At 43.5% G+C, this 22,617-nt stretch overlaps 1 protein-coding gene across 1 annotated transcript in view; it reads left to right on the top strand.

Moving 5' to 3' along the window:
* Positions 1–22,617, top strand: part of JADE3 (jade family PHD finger 3) — a 79,378-nt gene that overhangs the window by 24,623 nt on the left and 32,138 nt on the right. The window contains exons 2-3 of the mRNA XM_075852566.1: positions 8,906–8,967; positions 19,237–19,319. Coding sequence (XP_075708681.1) covers positions 8,919–8,967; positions 19,237–19,319 — 132 coding nt within the window. The 5' untranslated portion in view covers positions 8,906–8,918. The remainder of the gene's footprint in view (positions 1–8,905; positions 8,968–19,236; positions 19,320–22,617) is intronic.

Raw genomic sequence — 22,617 nt, 5'->3', positions numbered from 1 at the left:
AGCCGCACCAAGGGGGACACAGGGAAGCAAAAAAAAAAAAGGCAATTTGATATGCTAAAAACTGCAAAATAAAAAAGGTAAATCTGTTTAAAGAAAACGAAGTTTAAAAAGAAAACACCTTTTTTCTCCATTTTTGTTTTTCCTAAAACAATGTAAAAAAAAGAAATAGAAGTTAACATAACGGTTAGTGCCGCACCCTTAAAGTCCGAACTATCACAATATAGCGTTGTTTAACCCACTCGAACGCCGTAAATAAAAAAATAAATATATATATATATATATATATATATATATATATATATATATATATATATCCTGTTTTTTGCTCTTTTTACGCCACAGATAAATTTTTACCCATCTTCCGAGTACAATAAATGGTTCCGTGAAAAACTAATTTTTGCAGGACAAGTTGAAGTGGTTGGCCAGGAAAAAAATATTTTCTAAAGTGTGCTCCAGCCTTGGTTTGCCTTCCCTAAAACCCCTTACATACTTTCTAACCAGTTTGGTTGATCTCCATTGTCACTGTTGCTCTTTCTGTTTGTTTACACCCCTTGCTTCTTGTCCTGGCTGTTTCCTGTCTTGTAACCCACCATACACATGATCCCTTGCTGCATCTGAGGAGACAGCTTACCTCCCCCTTCCTCCCACCATCCCTGCATATAACTGCCATCATCCCTATATATTACCCTAACATCCCTGTGTATTTCCCCATCATCCTATACCGGGATCATGGTGGTTATATACAGTAATGATTGGGGTAATAGGGCTGTTGGGGGTAATAGACGGGGATGATGGGGTTCACATACAGGGATGACGGGGATCACATACAGGGATGATGGGGGTCATGTAACCCCATCAGCCCTGTATTTATGTATCCATCGGGGCACGTGTAGATTGAGGCATAACCACGCCGCCCCCTCCTCCTTCTACATCCGAGAGTAGAAGGAGCAGGTGGCGTGTACTAGGAGAGACTACTCTCCGTGTCTTCGATCGGCCAGAACTTCCGGCTGAACAGAGGCACAGCGCGTCATCAACGACCTTTACAGGCAGTGCGGGAGCTCCAAGACTAAAGGAGAGGGTGTGGACGACGAGACAGGAGGTGGAGGGGGGGGGGTATACTATGATGGATGACGTTCCGTATCTTTGCTCAGCCTGCACTTCCAGCTGAGCAGAGGCACGGCGCGTCATCAACTATGTTTACAGGCGGTGGGACCAGAGGAGGCAGAGCTATGAAGAGCTGATAAAACATCCGCCCGGCCCACTGCCTGTAAATGTAGTTGATGATGCGCCGTGCCTTTCTTCAGCCGGAAATGCTGGCTGAGCAAAGACACGGAACGCCACAGGAAATAAAAAATGTACCCTGTGTGCGGTCACGTGACCGCAAATCAGAACCAAGTAACTAAGCCAGAGGTAAATAGACATTATATTAGAAAGTTACTTACATATGTCCAATTAAGTTCAAATATAAACACAATGTATTCCTGGACAATCCCTTTTAAGCCCTCATATGGCTATGTTGATGAAGAAATAAAAGTTATGGCTTTTGGAAGTTGGGGAGGAAAAAAAGAAAATTAAAAAAACTCATGGCCTGGTCTTTAAGGGGTCAAAACCACTTAGAGGCTCTGTCACCACATTATAAGTGCCCACCTCCTATATAAGGAGATGGGCGCTATAATGTAGGTGACAGTAATGCTTTTTATTTAATAAAATGATCTGTTTTCACCACTTTATTAGCGATTTTAGATTTATGCTAATGAGTTGCTTAATGCCCAAGTGGGCGTGTTTTTACTTTAGACCAAGTGGGCGTTGTACAGAGGAGTGTATGACGCTGACCAATTGGCGTCATGCACCACTCTCCATTCATTCAGACAGCGCATAGGGATCCTTTTAGATCGCTATGTGCTGTCTTATACTAACACATTAAAGGGAATGTGTCACGAATTAAACTTTTTTTTTTTTTTTAAGTGTCGTTACTTATTTCTATTATATTTTTTTAGTTTTTTGCTGTATTTTTTTTTCTTCCATATGGCGGAAAGTATTACAAATTAAGTCATAATTTGACATGTTTTCCTATGTTGGCCACTGGGGGGGGGGGCACTTCCCAGAATTGCAGCAAGGTGAATAAGGCAAAGCAACCTGACTCACAGCTGCTGTAAATGTGGGAGGGAATCTCACTCCCCCCTCCCACAAGCCAGGAAAAGGTGTCTTCAAATTGCTAAGCAGTGTCCGGCAGCCGTTTTGATTCTGCAGCTGGCAGAAGTTATGGGACACACCAAAAAGCTAAGGGTATGTTCACACTAGGGATGTCACGATACCAGAATTTGGACTTCGATACCGATACTTCGTTTTGTATTGCGATTTCGATACCAATTTCGATACTTTTGCCAACAGTAATAACAAAAAAAATTCTTCCATTTTCTGATGTGAGGCGCGACGTGTGATGAATTTTGAACGCGCCTCACATTAATAGTAATTAATCCCATCATGTTTCTCAGTCATAATGGGTTAATGTGCGAGGTACATGATGGGGTTAATTACTATTAATTTGAGGAACATGGAGGTTAAATTCATCGCACCTCGCGCCTCACATTAATAAGTGAATGAAAGCCGTGTTTATTTCATTTTTTTACAGCGTACACATCATAAATGATGCAAAAAAATTGTTGTGCGCGCCATTACTGAATGTGTGAATATTTTATGTATTGAGACTTATTTTAATGTTTATTGTAAAAAAAGGTGAATATGTATTTTTTTTAAATTTTAACAATACTTTAGCCTGTGGACGGATAGCACACAGGCAGTTGTTAGGACATACTTGGGTATGTCCTAACAACATGAAATATGGTAAGACAGCCCTGGGGTCCGTCAATAGACCCTGGGCTGTCTGCCCATATATGGTATGGCCCTCGTTCGCGACACAGGAATTCCCTGTGATGCGATCCAAGGGGCATCCCCCCCTGCTCATTTTTCCCTTAATGCTGCAGTCAGTTGTGATCGCAGCATTCATGGGAATAACGGCGGAGATGAGAGGTTTCTCTGATCTCCGCCGTTATAGAGCGGGGCTGCGGCTGTGTAATACAGGAAACGCGCGCGCGGTCAGCATGAGGAGGTGCGGCCAGCGCTGCACTAATGAGCGGCAGTTCAGGCACTGGAGACAGAACATGGGGGTGTTTTGTAGCGCGCCCGCCATGTTCTGTCTCCAGTGCCGCCGCTCATTAGTGCAGCGCTGGCCGCATCGCATCATCCTGACCCCGCAAACTTAACATGACTCAGGAGCGGGGCTGTGGCTGAATTACACAGCCGCAGCCGCGCTCCCATACATTCATGTATTACTATACTGAGCTGTGCGGCTGCGCAGCAAAGTATCGAAATACAGGAAATAGCGGTATCGAACCGTTTAGGGATGCAGAGTATCGAAACAGTATCGAAGTTTCGATGCACCGTGCATCCCTAGTTCACACGCTTACTAAACAAAGGGAAAACAGCTCCTGATTTTCAGCAATTTTTTAACTGCCGTTTTTGGAGCTGTTTTTCTATAAACTCAATGAAAAACTGCTTCAAAAACGTCCCAAGAAGTGATGTGCACTTCATTTTGGTCGGGCGTCTTTTTACGTGCCGTTTTTGGAAAACTCCCACGTAAAAAACACCCTGTCTGAACAGAACGCTGTATTTCCTATTGAAACCAATGGGCAGATGCTTGTAGGCGTTCTGCTTTCGATTTTTCAGCTGAAAACATTGTGTGTGAACATACCCTTAGAATGATGAAAAGTGAAGTGAATGACTTTCCAGTTGGCCGGTTCACACGCCGTGTATTTGACACGTTTTTTTTTTTTTTTGTTTTTTTTTGCACATTTTATGTGCAAAAAAACACATTAAAAAAACGCTTGATTACACTTGATTTTGTGTGTGTGGGGGGTGCTCGCTGCTGATTCTTCAAAACAGCTGATAAGCGGCTATGAAGTATCAGCGGCGCCCGTGCACACTCCGCTCTGCCACACACGGGAAAAGTCTTAAAGGGGTCGTCCAGGAAAACATAGCGCCGCACCTGTCCTCAGGTCGTGTGTGGTATTACAGCTCTGTCCTAATCACTTCAATGGAGGTGAACTGCAATACCAGAAACAACCTGAGGACAGGTGTGGCGCTGTCTCCAACCCCTTCTGTCCTGAGATGACCCGACGGGGGAGGCGGGTGTCAGAGCCACCCACCGCCATCACTGCAGACCGAACCATACAACTATGGCATGAGGGTAGGGCTTGTCCTGAGTGCACGGTCTCTTGTTATGGACAGATTAAGGCTGGGTTCACACAACCTATTATCAGGCTTAAACGAGGCGTATTATGCCTCGATTTACGCCTGAAAATACGGCTCCAATACGTCGGCAAACATCTGCCCATTCATTTGAATGGATTTGCCGATGTACTGTACCGACGACCTGTAATTTTACGCGTCGCTGTCAAAAGACGACGAGTAAAATGACTGCCTTGTCAAAGAAGTGAAGGACACTTCTTTGGACGTTATTTGAGCCGTGTTTCATTGAATTCAATGACGAACAGCTCAAAATTACGTCCGTAATTGACGCCTCGCAAAACGAGAGTACGAGCAATTACGTCTGAAATTACGGAGCGGTTTTCCCCTGAAAACAGCTCTGTAATTTCAGACGTAATGGTCGTTATCGTGTGCACATACCCTTATAGTCACATGAACCCCGTCTGCATCAGAACCGGTAACCTAGGTCCGATCACATGACAGAGGGGGATCACCAAAAACCCTGTGCACCCTCAGCCCGTCCATCCAGCCCTTTCCTGGTTATATCTGCTTCTGGGAAAGCCGGGTGACCACCATTACCCCTCCTACTGGAGTGTTTGGGGATGTGACTAATGAACCTCTCACACTCCACTAGGAGGGGTAATGGTGGTCACTCAGCTTTCCCAGACCCCTGAACGGTAAATCTATCTAGTTGTGCTGAGACTGTTTGGGGATGTGACTAATGAACCTTTCAGTCTCAGCACAACAAGAGAGATTTATCATTCAGGGGGTCTGGGAAAGCTGGGTACCACACTAACAGCTGGCATATTGTTTATCACCCAGCTTTCCCAGGACAGTTACATCATGTGTCATTTATACAAAGTCTCCTGCACGACTACAGGCGGGCCCGTCGGGGGGGGGGGGGGCGTCGGGGGTCACGAGAGCGGCGGTCTGTGAGAGAGGGACAGACAGACACACGCCTTACCTGCAGTGCAGCCGGTCTTCATGATGGCGCCTGCTATCTCCCTGCAAACAGCTGCTCTGCTGTGTGACGCTGACCTGCGTCTGCGCAGTACAGAGCTAGAGAGCAGATACAATAGACGGGAGCCGTTCATTGACTCCTATGCATTGTAGCTGCCGTATTCCATCTCTGTATGTGTCGTTAATCGACACATACAGAGATGAAAAAAAAAATGGCAGCCCCCATAGTGAAGTAAAAGTTAGAAAAAAGTAAAACACAAACACACAAATGAATAAAATGTACTTTAATAACATACTAAAAGCAATATTATATATAAAAAAAAATTCCCGCGACACCCGTCCTTTAAGGCTGGGTTCACACGAGCACATTAACGTCCGTAATGGACGGACGTATTTCGGCCGGAAGTCCCGGACAGAACTCAGTGCAGGGAGCCGGGCTCCTAGCATCATAGTTATGTACGATGCTAGGAGTCCCTGCCTCTCTGCAGGACAACTGTCCCGTACTGTAATCATGTTTTCAGTACGGGACAGTAGTTCCACGGAGAGGCAGGGACTCCTAGCGTCGTACATAACTACGATGCTAGGAGCCCGGCTCCCTGCACGGAGTTCGGTCCGGGACTTCCGGCCGAAATACGTCCGTCCATTACGGACGTTAATGTGCTCGTGTGAACCCAGCCTAACAATACTGAAGTGTTTAGACAGTGAATAGACATTCCACGGAATGTCTATTCACAATCTGTGCACTTCGTTACTGTTTCTATGGTAGTTACAGCAGAGGAGGCGTAATCTCGTTGTAACCTGTCATTTACTGTGTAATCTCGCGAAATTACGCGTCCTCTGCTGTAACTACCAAAGACAGAGTAACGAAGTGCACAGCTTGTGAATACACATCCCGTGGAATGTCTATTCACTGTCTAAACACTTCAGTGTTGTTAATGTGTTAGTATAAGGGTATGCGCACACACACTAATTACGTCCGTAATTGACGGACGTATTTCGGCCACTGTCCCGGACCGAACACAGTGCAGGGAGCCGGGCTCCTAGCATCATACTTATGTACGATGCTAGGAGTCCCTGCCTCGCTGCAGGACAACTGTCCCGTACTGAAAACATGATTACAGTACGGGACAGTTGTCCTGCAGCGAGGCAGGGACTCCTAGCATCGTACATAAGTATGATGCTAGGAGCCCGGCTGCCTGCACTGTGTTCGGTCCGGGACTTGCGGCCGAAATACGTCCGTCAATTACGGACGTAATTAGTGTGTGTGCACATACCCTAAGACCGCACATAAGGATCTAGCAGGATCCCTATGCGCTGTCTGAATGAATGGAGAGGAGTGCATGACGCTGATTGGTCAGCGTCATACACTCCTGTACAACGCCCACTCGGTCTAAAGTAAAAACACGCCCAGTTGGGCATTAAGCAACTCATTAGCATAAATCTAAAATCGCTAATAAAGTGGTGAAAACGTATCGTGTTTTTTTTACATAAAAAGCACTGCTGTCATCTACATTATAGCGCCAATCTCCTTATATAGGAGATGGGGCACTTATAATGTGGTGACGGAGCCTCTTTAACAGAATTGCTTCACTTTTGGTATGAAAATTATTTGTGGGATGACCTCTAACTAATTTTATTAGCTGAATACATCATTGCTAAGTTTTAGGTCAACCCACTGCTTGGGGAAGCTGTTGCCATTTGGAGGAATAAGCAGATGTCCAGTTGTCGTCTTTAACCCCTTAGTGACCACCAATACGCCTTTTTACGTCGTCACTAATGGGCCTTAGGCTAGGCTGACGCCTTTTCACGTCAGCCTAGTCGAAGTCCTGCACGGGTCTCCCGTGCAGGCAGGAGCCGGGGCTCTGCTGTCTGATGACAGCTGAGCTCCTGCTCCAACGCCCGCGATCGAAGTTTACTTCGATCGCGGCCGTTTAACCCGTTAAATGCCGCCGTCCATAGCGACCGCGGCATTTAACTTTGTTTACAGAGGGAGTGAGCTCCCTCTGTCACCCATCGGCGGCCCGCGAATGCAATCGCGGGTCTCCGATGGGGTGTCATGGCAGCCGGGGGCCTGATAAAAGCCCCCAGGTCTGCCCTGGACATATGCCTGTTAGGACGCGCCGGAGGCACGTCCTAACAGGTTGCCTGTCAGATTTACACTGACAGGCAATAATGCTCTGGTATACGAAGTATACCAGAGCATTATTGCAGCGATCAGAAGATCGCACAGTAAAGTCCCCTAGTGGGACTAATATAAAATAAGTCATCAAAGTGAAATAAAGATTATTAATAAAAAGTACAGTAAAAAAATCCATTTTTTTTTTTCCATAAAAAGTGGTTTTATTTAGTAAAAGTGTAAAAAAAAAAAAAAAAAGTACACATGTGGTATTGCCGCGACCGTAATGACTCCATTAATAAAGTTAATATGTAATTTAAACCGCAAAGTAACCACCGTAAAAAAAAACCGCAAAAAACCATGGCGAAATTGCAATTTTTTCCCATTGCCCGCCAAAAAAGTCATAATAAAAATGAATCAATAAGTCCCATGCACCCCAAAACAGTATCATTCAAAACTACGTCTTGTCCCGCAGAAAACAAGCCCAAAAAATCACTACATTGATGGAAAAATAAAAAAATTACAGCTCTTGGAAAGCGACGATGCAAAAACAAATAATTTTAGTTCAAAAGTGTTTTTATTGTGCAAAAGTCGTAAAACATAAAAAAAACCTCTACATATGTGGTATTGCCGTAATCGTACCGACCCATAGAATAAAGGTAAGATGTTATTTATGTCGCATAGTGAACGGCGTCAATTTAAAAACGCATAGAACAATGGCGGAATTTCAGGTTTTTTTTTTATAATCCCCCCCCCCCCAAAAAGGTTAATAAAAGTTAATATAAAAATTATATGTACCCAAAAATGGTGCTATTAAAAAGCACAACTAATCCCGCAAAAAACAAGTCCTCATACAGCTATGTAGACGAAAAAATAAAAAAGTTATAGCTCTTTGAATGCGACTATAGAAAAACGAATAAAATAGCTTGGTCATTAGGGCCTAAAATGGGCTGGTCACTAAGGGGTTAAAATTGTTATACCTACCTGCAGATGGTTCTTGTCTATTTATTTCCATCATTGTGTGCTGCTTTTTAGGTCTCTCTACCATCAGGGCACAGCTATGATCAGTAAGTGAAGCTGTACTCTCTTATTGTCCTGTCTCATCAATCTCATGTTGCCCCCATGTGTGTTACCAAAGCTGCTTAGATTAGTTACTATGCATAGGCTCAAGCTCACCAGAAATTTAGTGCATGGAATCTTTATTACCATTCCAGAAAAAATAGAATGAGGTAACTGATACACTTATGCTGGGGCCAATGAGTCTTATTAAGTGATGTTAGCGTATAAGTATTAAGTATAGAGAACACCATAAAAGAATCAAGTAAAAAAAAAAAAAAACATTGCAATTGTGATGTTTCAGCTATCAGTTGATGCCACCAAAAATGTCACAAATCCTCATAAAATTTTGATGATGATGTTCATGTGAAATGCCATGTCTACTGGAGACTATGCACGTTTGTGAATAATTGCTTTGCAACGATTTTTCTTTTTTTTTTTTTGGTATATATTTTTCCATTATTACTGCTGTTTCATATCTTGCCTTTTTTTTTTTTTTCTTCAAAGAGGATGCGTCAGGATGAAGCGACACAGGCACCTCAGCAGCAGCGACAGCTCCGACAATGAAAGTGAGTAATATAACAGTAAAAACTATCTTAATCTTCACAAAAAAGGCTACTTTTTTTCACATTTGTATCATGCCACTTACTAGACTGGTTATTTCATTACGTGAGTCCAGCAGCTGTGGACATTACTCCATTTTTATCTTAAAGAAGGAAAATTAGAAATAATCATTTTGCAGATCCAGTTCTTTGCTAACAGTAAGCCTCATAATATATGTACTTTTTATCATAATTTTACTGATATCTCAATAGAACTCTGATTAAATTAGAAGGGGTATTCAGCCTCCAGCATTTATTCACCTACCCACCTGGATAGGTAAACAAAATGATAAATCGGTGGGGTTCTGACTTTGGGATCCTTGCTAATCGTCAGAACGGTGGACTCACACACCCCTAGACGCAGAACAGCGGCTAGCAGGAGTTTGAGTGAGGCTGGACGCGCGCAGTGCTGCTTTATTCAAAGTCTATGGGGCTGATGGAAACAGCCGATCGCTGTGGTCCGCTTTTTCCGTTAGCCAGCTAGACTTTAAATGTAGCAGGACTGCACATGCCCAGCCTCTGCTCCATTCAAACTCCTTCTAGCTGCCATCTTGGGGCTGGGGGTACTGGGGTCCCAGCAGTCAGACCCCCACTGATCTAGCATTTTTCACCTGTCTAGTGGATAGGTCAAAAAATGCTAGAGGCTGGAATACCCCTAGCTGCTTTTTGTCTTTTTAATTTGCTTTTATAGATTGTACAGAGAGACGCACAATTATAAAACAATTGGATATATATACTATATTGGGAGGCATAGCCAGCAACGCACGGGGTCAGACAGGCTCCTGCAGGGCTCCGTCGCCGACCAAGCTGTTATGCTTTCAAAGCTACTCTTCTTACCATGAAAGTTAGGCAAACTTACTCTGGGTAGTATTTTCAACTGCTACCCAGATGACTCCGCCACCTGCTGAATTTGTTTCCCATGCTCCTCGGGACTTAGAGCTGCTCCACTCCTTTGTGTTTTACCATCCGTTGAGACGGAGTCGCTCCCTGCTCTGTGCTGCATTCCAGGCCTATAGCTACCTGAAATTAAGAGGTTTCCTTGCTCTATCCTCCCCATTCTCCCTCAAGAATGTAGGCGAGCCATGTCCCATTACCTGCTGCTTTTTCCGAGCCTCTAGTCTGCCATGTGGCTCCCTGCTGGTTCCACAAATTGACACCAATCTTCCTGTGATGTACACTAGCTACATCTTCCATGAGCGTCACTGGACCATCTGGGTCTACCACCATGAGCAATGTCGGTCGATCATCTCTTGCTGTGCCGCTGGAAATGGATCTTCACACACAGGTTATGCTGCTTTGCTCCCAGAAAGCCACGGCAAAGCCCAGCCTCACCCAATTGAATGGTTCTACGTCCAGTGTTCTCCACATGGACAATACCTATGATGTTCTATTCCTGCCTAATTAACACTTCGCTATGGCTTTTATGGACTTCTTACTGACTGTACCTTGCTGGTTACACTTTATTTACTGTTGATCCTTAATAAATCCTTAATATGACATTACTACTTTGAACCCTTTCTGCGAAGTCTCTAAATTGGAAGTTACATCCTGATCCTGGGCCTCTGACCTAATCAACCACCACTGCCAGATGGTGGTATAGAAGACCTTTTGAGCTCTCATTTCAGGGTCTCCTTTAATCCCTTCCCTCTTTGGCCACTTTTGACCTTCAGGACAGAGCATCATTTTCCAAATCTGACATGTTCCACTTTATGTGGTAATAACTTCAGAATGGTTTTACCTATCCAAGCAATTCTGAGATTGTTTTCTCATGACACATTTGACTTTGTTACTGGCAAAATTTGCTCGATACATTCAGTATTTAATTGTCAAACACCAAAATTTTTCGAAAAATTGTTACTAATTTTCTACATTTAAATGTATCTGCTTTTAAGACCGATAGTAATACCACACAATTGTTCCTAATTAACATCCCCCATATGTCTACTTTTAGATTGCCATCGTTTTTTGAACATCCTTTTATTTTTCTAGAATATTACAAGGCTTAGAACATTAGCAGCAATTTCTCACATTTTCAAGAATATGTCAAAAGGCTATTTTTACAGTGGCCAGTTCAGTTGTGAAGCTTCTTTCAGGGCCTTATTGGGGGTTTCTAATATATGTCACCCCATTTAAAAAACGTCACCCCTCAAAGTATTCAAAACAGCATTTATAAAGTTTCTTAACCCTTTAGACGTTTCACAGGAATTAAAGCAATGTCTTAAAAATGTTTGCAGAAATTCATTTTTAAAAAATTTTTTTTGTAACTCAAAGTTTTACCAGAGAAATACAACTCAATATTTATTGCCCAGGTTATGCAGTTTTAGGAAATATCCCATATGTGGCTGAAAATATTTCAGGCACCATGTCCGGTTTGATGGGCTCTGGCGGTGCCAAAACCGTGGAAATTCTCCAAAAGTGACCCCATTTTGGAAACTACACCCCTTGAGGAAATTATCTAGGGGTATAATGAGCATCAGGTTTTTTTCAGAAATTATTGAAAGTAGGCCGTGAAAATGAAAATCTACATTCTTTCAAAGAAAATGATGGTTTAGCTAATTTTGTATAATTTCCACAAGGACTAAAGGAGTAAAAGCACCAACATTTGTAAAGCAATTTATCCCGAGTAAACCAAAACCCCACATGTGGTCATAAACGGCTGTTTGGACACACGGCAGGGCTTAGAATGGAAAGAGCGCCGTTTGTCTTTTGGAGCTCAAATTTAGCAGGAATGGTTCGTGGAGACCATGTCACATTTGCAAAGCCCCTGAGGGACCGAAACAGAGAAACTGCCAAAAAAGTGACTCCATTTAGGAAACTACACCCCTTGAAGAATCCATCTAGGGGTGTAGTGAGCATTTTGACCCCACAGGTGTTTCATAGATCTTATTAGAATTAGGCAGTGAAAATGAAAAAAAAACAACACATTTTTCTTCAATAAGACGTCGTTTTAGCTCAATTTTTCATTTACTCAACAAATAAAGGAAAAAAAGAACCCCCCCCCCCCCCCCAACACTTGTAAAGCAATTTCTCATGAGTATAGCAATACCCCACATGTGGTCATAAACTGCTCTTTGGGCATAGAATAGGGTTCGAAAGGGAAGGCGCACCATTTGCTTTTGGGGTACAGATTTTGCTGCATTTGGTTTCTGGGCACTATGTCGCATTTGCAAAGTCCCTGTGGGACCAAAACAGTGGATCCCTCCCCCAGAAGTGACCCCATTTTGGAAACCATACCACTCAAGGTATTCACCTAGGGGTGTAGTGAGCATATTAACCCCGCAGGTGTTTGTCAGAAATTGGTGTGCACTCGCTGTTGCAGAGTGAAAATGGGATTTTTTTCCATAGATATGCCAACATGTGGTGCCCAGCTTGTGCCACCATAACAAGACAGCTCTCTAATTATTATGCTGTGTTTCCCGGTTTTAAAGTCACCCTACATGTAGCCCTAATCTTTTGCCTGGACATTCGGCCAGGCTCAGGAGTGAAAGAGTACCATGTAATATTGAGGCCTAATTTGGCGATTTACACAGTATTGGTTCACAATTGCAGAGGCTCTGATGTGAAATAATACAAGAAACACCTGAGAAGTGACCCCATTTTGGAAACTGCACCCCTCAAGGCATTTATTAAGGGGTGTAGTGAGCATTTTCACCCCACAGGTCTTTTTCATAAATGATTGCGCTGTGGAAGGTGCAAAGTAAAAATTTAAATCTTTCCCTAGATATGCCGCTTCAGTGGCAAATATGTTGTGCCACTGGGACACACACACACACACACACACACACACACACACACACTCGTTAAAAGGGTTCTCCTGGATATGGCGATGCCATATATGTGGAAGTAAACTGCTGTTTGGGCACACTGTACGGTTCAGATGGGAGGGAACGCCATTTGGCTTTTGGAGCGTGGATTTTGCCTGGTAGTAGTTTTGTTTGGAGTCTAAGGGTATGTGCACACACACTAATTACGTCCGTAATCATGTTTTCAGTACGGGACAGTTGTCCTGCAGCGAGGCAGGGACTCCTAGCATCGTACATAAGTATGATGCTAGGAGCCCGGCTCCCTGCACTGTGTTCGGTCCGGTACTTGCGGCCGAAATACGTCCGTTAATTACGGACGTAATTAGTGTGTGTGCACATACCCTCACTGGTGTTTCCGTTTATAATGTGGGGCATATGTGAGCTGGGCAGAGTACATCAGGGGCATAGTCAGGTAGTATAATAATGGGGTAAACCATAAAATAAAATTCCATTGTGTGTTAGGATTGCTTCACAGTGTTTCTGCACAGGCCGGTGTCGCACTGATAAATGGCCTTCCTTCTCCTCCTTTTGGTCCACACTCCGCACATTTGCAGTTTGGGGAATTTTGCTGAGAAGTGTTGTCCTGGTATAATACGGGCGCCCCCGCTTCCAGCAGATATGTTTGGGCCCTCCCCTTCCTGGTTTCCTAATTTTAGGTCCTTGATAAATCGCCTCTTGAAACAGAAGAAATGTTCCCCTCGGGCCTGTACAACTGGATATTTTTCTTTCCTGACTTATTGGAGCCTGAACTTATTTTATTTTTTCATAGACGTAGTGGTACGAGGTCTGTTGTTTTTTTTTGCGGGACGAGCTGTAGTTATTATTGGTACCATTTTGGGGGACGTGCGACTTTTTGACCACTTTTTATCCTGTTTTTTGGGAGGCAAGGCGTCACAAAAAACAGCAATTCTGGCATCTTTTATATAGCGTTCACCACGCATAATAAATCACATGTTAACTTTATTCTGCGGGTCAGTCAGATTTCGGCGATAATAATTTATAGCACTTTTTTTATGTTTTTTTTTTTTGTTTTTTGTTTTGCACAATAAAATTACTTTTGTAAAGAGAATGTATTTTTTCTGTCGCCATGTTGTGAGAGCCATAACTTTTACAAATTTTCCTCAATGGGGCTGTATGAGGGCTTGTTTTTTGCGAACAAGTTTTTATATGTAACATTTTTGGATACATGCGACTTTTTGATCACATTTTATTTCAATTTTTGTAAGACAGTGACCAAAAAAACCACAATTATGGCAGTATTTTTTATTTACGCCATTAACTGCACGGGATAAATAACATAATATTTTTATAAAAGAAGAAGGGCGTTACAAATAGGCTGTGATTCGGCAAGATATGCTATGCCTGACGACTGGCACATTATCACTCCACGTATTACACATTGTACTAACACCATATGTATTATTCACAGCACTGACCCCCTATTCATCACACTTATTTATTTTTTTATTACATTATCACACAGTTCTGATACTTCTATACCATACACATTTCTTTTATACCATACATTCACACCCTAGCACTACACTGACACACATTTATCGCACACTTGAGCACTTCGTTCGCCAATCCACTCAAGACTAGTGGGAGTGGCTATCACTATTTAATTCACTCTCCTTTTGAAGCATTTTTGACCTGTCTGCGTCCTGCTGGGAACGGGTTTTCACCCACCCACTTAGTAAGTATGGCCTTTTTTTGTGGTTTTGATAATACTTTTATGGTTCAGGTCGTTACGGTCGAAGCGATACCAAATATGTATGGTTTTTTTTATTTTTTTTAATCACTTGATAAGGGAAAAAGGGGGAGAGTGTGTTTTATTTTATTACTTGAAACTTTTATTGTATTTTTTACAACTTTTATTTTTCCTTTATACTTTTCTTCCCACTAGGGGACTTGAAGATCCAACAGTTTGTTTGATGTCCTAATACATTGCACTACCTATGTAGTGCAATTTATTGGAACTGTCAGTTGTTCACTGACAGCAAGCTCATCAGGCTCCGCCTCTGGGCGGGGCCTAATCGGCTTCCGTAATGGCAGACAGGAGGCCCTTGTTAGGCCTGCTGTTTCCAAATTAGCAGTCGCCAGCCTTGCCATCGCATTGCAGGCTGCCGATTTGCTACAAACCACTAAGATGCAGCGATCTCTTTGGATCGCTGCATTGAAGGGGTTAATTGCAGGAATCGGAGCTAGCTCCGGTTCCTGCCGATACATCAGGGTGTCCGCTGTAACATACAGCGGACACCCACTGCCAATTTCGCCGGCTGAGCTGAGCCGGAAGCTGAGCCGGCGCTATCTTGCCGATGGTACCAGAAGCCTTTTAGGGCCCGCCGCCGAGCAAGGAATAGGAGGCTTCCGTTGCTGGCAGACAGGGAGGTAAGTATTAGGCCTCCGATTGCCTTTGCAGCCACCGGCAACCCAGCGGTCATGTTGCTGGGGTGCCGGTGGCTAAAAACTCCTCACATGCTGCGATCTTTATTGAACGCAGCATGTGAGGGGTTAATCGGCCGGATCGGAGGCTAGCTCCGGTCCTGGCCGTTACATCAGGGTGCTAGCTGTAACATACAGCTTGCACCCGGCGGTGATGGCGCTGGCTCCATCTCCTTCACGTGATTTTGCGGGAAAGGGTTAAAGAGAACCTTTCACCTGCCCATACATGTGCAGCATGTAATGGGCAGGGCTGCACAAACCCTGGGGCACTTTAAAAATAATAAAATAAATTCTACCTTTCTCCATTATTTAGATACCGGTGCAGTTATATTTGGCACCCGATATTTAAATAACCCCCTGAACTGTCAATGGGGTGTGTAATGGCAAGGGGGCGTGTAACATGGCTGTGACACTGTCCAATCCGCTATGGACCGTATCCCAGCAAGAGCTGGAGAGTGTGTGTGTGTGTGTGCGCGCGCGCACGCTCTCTTCAGCTCCCGGCAGACAAGGACAAGACTGATCTCTCATGAGAGATCACACAGTCTTGTACTTGTCTGCCGAACTGGCAAGGGGGCGTGTCACTGCTGCAGACTGTGCAAGAGCTGGAGAGGAGAGAGCGCGCACGCGCTCACTCTTAAAGAGACTCTGTCACCACATTATAAGTGCCCGATCTCCTACATAAGGAGATCAGCGCTGTAATGTAGGTGACAGTAATGCTTTTTATTTTAAAAAACTATCTTTTTTCACAACGTTAGGAGTGATTTTGGTTTATGCTAATGAGCTTTCTTAATGCCCAAGTGGGCGTACTTTTACTTTCGACCAAGTGGGCGTTGTACAGAGGAGTGCATGACGCTGACCAATCGGCATCATGCACTCCTCTCCATTCATTTACACTGCACTAGCGATATAGTTATATCACTATGTGCAGCTACATACACAAGCCCTAACATTACTACAGTGTCCTGATAATGAATACACATGATCATCCAGCCTGGACGTCATGTGTACTCAGAATCCTGACACTTCTGAATCTTTTTTGTGAGATTCCGGCAAGTGAAACCAAATCTCGCGAGATTACGGAGCTAAACGAGATTTGGTTTCACTTGCCGGAATCTCACAAAAAAGAGTCAGAAGTGTCAGGATTCTAAGTACACATGATGTCCAGGCTGGATTTCATGTGTATTCATTATCAGGACACTGCAGTAATGTTAGGGCTTGTGTATGAGGCTGCACATAGCGATATATCTATATCGCTAGTGCAGTGTAAATGAATGGAGAGGAGTGCATGATGCCGATTGGTCAGTGTCATGCACTCCTCTGTACAACGCCCACTTGGTCGAAAGTAAAAGTACGCCCACTTGGGCATTAAGAAAGCTCATTAGCATAAACCAAAATCGCTCCTAACGTTGTGAAAAAAGATCGTTTTTTAAAATAAAAAGCATTACGGTCACCTACATTACAGCGCCGATCTCCTTATGTAGGAGATAGGGCACTTATAATGTGGTGACAGAGCCTCTTTAAGCTGTCGGCGGACAAGACTGATCTCTTTAGAGAGATCACAGTCTTGTACTTGTCTGCCGAACTGGCAAGTGTGCGTTTCTGTGCTACGGACAGTGCAAGAGCTGAAGAGGAGAGCGCGCATGTGTTCTTTTCTTTCTCCAGCTCTTGCTGTGATACTGTCCGTAGCTGATTGGACAGTGTCACAGCCATGTTACACGTCCCCTTGCCGTTACCCGCCCCATTGACCGTTCAGGGGGTTATTTAAAGAGGCTCTGTCACCAGATTTTGCAGCCCCTATCTGCTATTGCAGCAGATAGGCGCTGCAATGTAGATTACAGTAACGTTTTTATTTTTAAAAAACGAGCATTTTTGGCCAAGTTATGACCATTTTCGTATTTATGCAAATGAGGCTTGCAAAAGTACAACTGGGCGTGTTGAAAAGTAAAAGTACAACTGGGCGTGTATTATGTGTGTACATCGGGGCGTGTTTACTACTTTTACTAGCTGGGAGTTCTGATGAGAAGTATCATCCACTTCTCTTCAGAACGCCCAGCTTCTGGCAGTGCAGATCTGTGACGTCACTCACAGGTCCTGCATCTTGTCGGCACCAGAGGCTACAGTTGATTCTGCAGCAGCATCAGCATTTGCAGGTAAGTAGCTACATCGACTTACCTGCAAACGCCGATGCTGCTGCAGAATCATCTGTAGCCTCTGGTGCCGGCTCGTCTGACACGATGCAGGACCTGTGAGTGACGTCACAGCGTGATCTCTCGAGAACACGCTGTGTCTGCACTGCCAGAAGCTGGGCGTTCTGAAGAGAAGTGGATGATACTTCTATACACAACGCCCAGCTAGTAAAAGTAGTAAACACGCCCCGATGTACGCACATAATACACGCCCAGTTGTACTTTTACTTTTCAACACGCCCAGTTGTACTTTTGCAAGCCTCATTTGCATAAATACGAAAATGGTCATAACTTGGCCAAAAATGCTAGTTTTTTAAAAATAAAAACGTTACTGTAATCTACATTGCAGCGCCTATCTGCTGCAATAGCAGATAGGGGCTGCAAAATCTGGTGACAGAGCCTCTTTAAATATCGGGCATCAAATATAACGGCGCTGATGTCTGAATAACCGAGAATGGTAGAAAAAAAAATGTACAGTGCCCCAGGGTTTGTGCAGCCCTGCCTATTACATGCTGCACGTGTATGGGCAGGTGAAAGGTTCTCTTTAAGGCGCTAAGCACTGTAGCAATGCTTTGTTTATTATATCTGACCTGCCCCTTGCCCTGGTGCTTGTTACATTTACCTGTAGTATTCGCTTACTTAAAGAGGCTCTGTCACCACATTATAAGTGCCCTATGTTCTACATAATGTGATCGGCGCTGTAATGTAGATTACATTAGTGGTTTTTTGTTTAGAAAACCAATAACTTTTGACGAAGTTGGGACCTATTTTAGATTTATTCTAATGAGTTTCTTAATGCCCAACTGGGCGTTTTTTAGCTTTTGACCAAGTGGGCATTGTAAAGAGAAGTGTATGACGCTGACCAATCAGCGTCATACACTTCTCTCCATTCATGTACTCAGCACATAGTGATCTTGCTAGATCATGATGTGCTGTCACTTACTCACACATTAACGTTACGTTCACGATTGTGAATAGACATCGCGTCCTGGCTGGAGGTGATGTCTATTCACTCTCAAGACACTTCAGTAACGTTAATGTGTGACTAAGTGACAGCACATCGTGATCTAGCAAGATCACGATGTGCTGAGTACATGAATGGGGAGAAGTGTGTGACACTGATTGGTCAGCATCATACACTTCACTCCACATCGCCCAATTGGTCAAAAGCTAAAGAACGCCCAGTTGGGCATTAAGAAAGTCATTAGCATAAATCTAAAATGGGTCATAACACTGATAGTTTTTCTAAATAAAAAAAAACCTGCTGTAATATACATTATGACGCCGATCACATTCTGTAGAAGATAGGGCACTTATAATGTGGTGACACAGAGCCTCTTTGTCAGTCTGCAGTCAATACAGTATATCTTACAAATCCTTAGTCCATTTTATATGTATACTTTGTCTAGCTAACATATAGCACTAGAATGTAGTGTTCATTCACTCTAAGGGTATGTTCACACGTGGTGTTTTCAGGCGTATTTTGGGGTGCAAACGCCCCGAAATACGTCCAAAAAAAACAAAACAGTAGCTGAACGCCTACAAACATCTGCCCATTGAAATAAAATGGGAAAAACCGCATTTAGTTAGAACATGGCTTCTTTTTACGCCGCTGGTTTTTTGGAGCTGATTTTCGCATTGGACAAGCCATTTAATGGCTGAACTCTTGTGACCGTATGAATATAATTTATACATAATATATTTAGAATTGTTACTAATTGGTATGTTATTAAATATGTTTACAATGAAGTACTTGCCTTTTGTAGTACATTATCAGTAATGTATTCTCATTTTATCTGCAGGTCCTTCTACCTCCTTTTCGTCCTGTTTTCAGTACAGGAACAAATCCAAAAACACAACCGAAGAGGAAAAGAAGTCTGCCGAGGTATATAGCAGGAGCGATGGAGATATGTTGCATAAATCTACTAGGCAGTGAAAATGGCACAAATTGCAACAATTTTATTGAAATGGCAATGCGATTTGCTTGACAGTTAGGCACTTTTTTCTTCCTTATTCCACCTCATGACTGCCTTACATTTCACTAATACTTTGTGCCAAAAATCGTGGACATCTTTAGTGCATTTATCATATGTTTTGACTCTTATTGTTGCTGCGCATTTTAATGTATTTTTTTTCTAGACTATATTCAAAACTTTTGAGGTCGGTCTTAGGCTGGGTTCGCACAGTTTCTTGCAGGAGGAAAATCTGCCTGCACGCCGATTTTTCTCTGCGTTTTTCGCCCATAAAACGCAGCGAAATACGCTTTCTCTGCCTCCCATTGATATCATTGGAAGGTCAGAGGCGTAAATGCCCGAAGATGGGGCATATCCCTTTTTGCGGTAAGCCGGTTTTTCCGCACGCGGGAAAAAAACTCCTCCACCTCCCATTGAAATCAATGGGAGGCATTTTCGGCCGTTTTTATGGCGTGTTTTCCGCACGCGGTTTCCGCGTCAAACTCGTTAAAACCCGCTGTGTGAACTCTCCCTAAAAGTGTCTAAAACACAATACATTTGGTGCATGTCACATCTGGCACGTTATGCTTGGTAAATCTCCCCCATTGTAGTTGCACATAATCTCCACTGGGTTTTTCCAATTTAATTAATTGAAATATAGGCACTATTTTGCCAGGGCTAGAGTTTTTGTAGTGAGATTTTCCAATTTTAGAGAATATGTACAACTTTTGAAGAAGTTTTGAAGTTTTTTTTGTGTGGATTAGCATTTTGTGCAACTTTGTAATTTTGTCTTAAAAATTATTTTAACTTTTTCAAATACAGCTTCTATGTATCCTGGATACATAGAAGCTTTGTCCTGCGCTGAAACCTGAATCCGTCCAGTCAGCGGGACAGATGTCTTCGGTGACAGCAGGTACGCAGGATCCACTTGTCATCGATTACAGGTGGATCAGTCAGTCCCGCTGTCTATGGATCAGTCCCGCTGACCTGATTGATTTCAGGTTTCAGCCCAGGATACATAGAAACTGTATCTGAAAAAGTAAAAATAATTTAAAAAAAAAGCACTTATACACTGTTTAAGTACGCACAAAAAGAAAAAAAAAAGTCTTTAAAGGGGTTTTCCAGCTTCTGACAACTGATGACCTATCAACCGGAAAGCTCATCAGTACATTATCTGTGGGGGTCCAGCACAGATCAGTTGGTCCGGTGCCACTGTGCACCGGACGTACATTCCGGACGCAGTTGGCTCCAGCCACGGAATAGCGGCTGAGCTGCAGTACTGCAGCTCTGCTCCCATTCAAGTGAATAGGAGCGGACCTGCAGCACGGCCGCTATGCTATGTACGGAGCCAACTGCTTCCGGGCTCCATACATCGCATTATTTGCCACAAAATATGGTGCCCGCAGGCCACCGGAGCGGCTTATTGGTGCGGGGTCCTGGTGTCAGACCCGCACCGAAGACATACTGATTACCTATCTGATGGATAGGTCGTCAGTTGTCAGAAGGTGGACAACCCCTTTAACTATCGAGCTGCAGTCTAGAGGAATACACTGAGTTGCATGCAAGTCTGGGCACTCCGGTGAACGGCAGATGTCACTCATGGAAAATCTTACTACAAAAAGCCTTAAAGAGGCTCTGTCACCAGATTTTGCAACCCCTATCTGCTATTGCAGCAGATAGGCGCTGCAATGTAGATTACAGTAACGTTTTTATTTTTAAAAAACGAGCATTTTTGGCCAAGTTATGACCATTTTTGTATTTATGCAAATGAGGCTTGCAAAAGTACAACTGGGCGTGTTGAAAAGTAAAAGTACAACTGGGCGTGTATTATGTGTGTACATCGGGGCGTTTTTACTAGCTGGGCTTTCTGACGAGAAGTATCATCCACTTCTCTTCAGAACGCCCAGCTTCTGGCAGTGCAGACACAGCCGTGTTCTCGAGAGATCACGCTGTGACGTCACTTGCCCAGGTCCTGCATCGTGTCAGACGAGCGAGGACACATCGGCACCAGAGGCTACAGATGATTCTGCAGCAGCATCGGCGTTTGCAGGTAAATCGATGTAGCTACTTACTTGCAAACGCTGATGCTGCTGCAGAATCAACTGTAGCCTCTGGTGCCGATGTGGCCGACACGATGCAGGACCTGTGAGTGACGTCACAGATCTGCACTGCCAGAAGCTGGGCGTTCTGAAGAGAAGTGGATGATACTTCTCATCAGAACACCCAGCTAGTAAAAGTAGTAAAAACGCCCCGATGTACTTTTACTTTTCAACACGCCCAGTTGTACTTTTACTTTTCAACACGCCCAGTTGTACTTTTGCAAGCATCATTTGCATAAATACAAAAATGGCCATAACTTGGCCAAAAATGCTCGTTTTTTAAAAATAAAAACGTTACTGTAATCTACATTGCAGCGCCGATCTGCTGCAATAGCAGATAGGGGTTGCAAAATCTGGTGACAGAGCCTCTTTAAGTGTAGCCCTAGTCTAAGGCTTCTGGTTAGTGTTTATGTATTTGTTGTTTGAACAGCACTGCAGAATATGTTGATCCTATATAGAGAGTGCGTTTACATCGCTGCCTATCTCCAGAATGACTCACAATCTAGTGTCCTTATCACATGTGCTAGTGCCATCTTTATAGGAAACTTATTAACCTTAGCATGTTTTGAAGTGTGAAATGAAACCCAAGAAAACATCGGGAGTGCATGCAAAGCTCTGTGCTTCTATTGCACTTCTCCGATTCAGTCCCATGGTGCAAAACCCTTGAGGCTGCAGGAATATTTATTATGTACCACTGCAGCATAACTCAAATGCTTGTTTTATGTATGGGGTAAAACCAAACAATATAACTTTTTACCTGTATTGGTGAATCACAATTCCATTTCTCCCAAGAGAGGACAGCAGTATGCGTACCATACAGTCTCTGGATAAATGGTGGTTTACAATGTGTCCACGAATTGTAGACACATTGTCCAAAGAGTGCCATGTTGTACCCAGACTGTGCCATACAGCTCTCATTTCATACTACATACAGTTCCCAGTTAGTGTCATTATTTCCTAGAAATACAGTGCTCAGGAAAAATTTATACTTTGCCCTTTATATTGCTATATTGTGCAAATAATTTTCCACATAGTGCCTAGCAAATGCCATACCATCATAGAGCCAAATAGTGCCAAACTCTTCTCAGATAAACAGGGTATCCACTAATAGTGTCTCTAGTGCCACATATCC

This window comes from Rhinoderma darwinii, chromosome 2 (genome assembly GCF_050947455.1).
Source record: "Rhinoderma darwinii isolate aRhiDar2 chromosome 2, aRhiDar2.hap1, whole genome shotgun sequence".
Classification (NCBI taxonomy): Eukaryota; Metazoa; Chordata; class Amphibia; order Anura; family Rhinodermatidae; genus Rhinoderma; species Rhinoderma darwinii.
The sequence above is the reverse complement of the archived record's forward strand: the minus strand, read 5'-3'. Positions and strand labels throughout refer to the sequence as shown.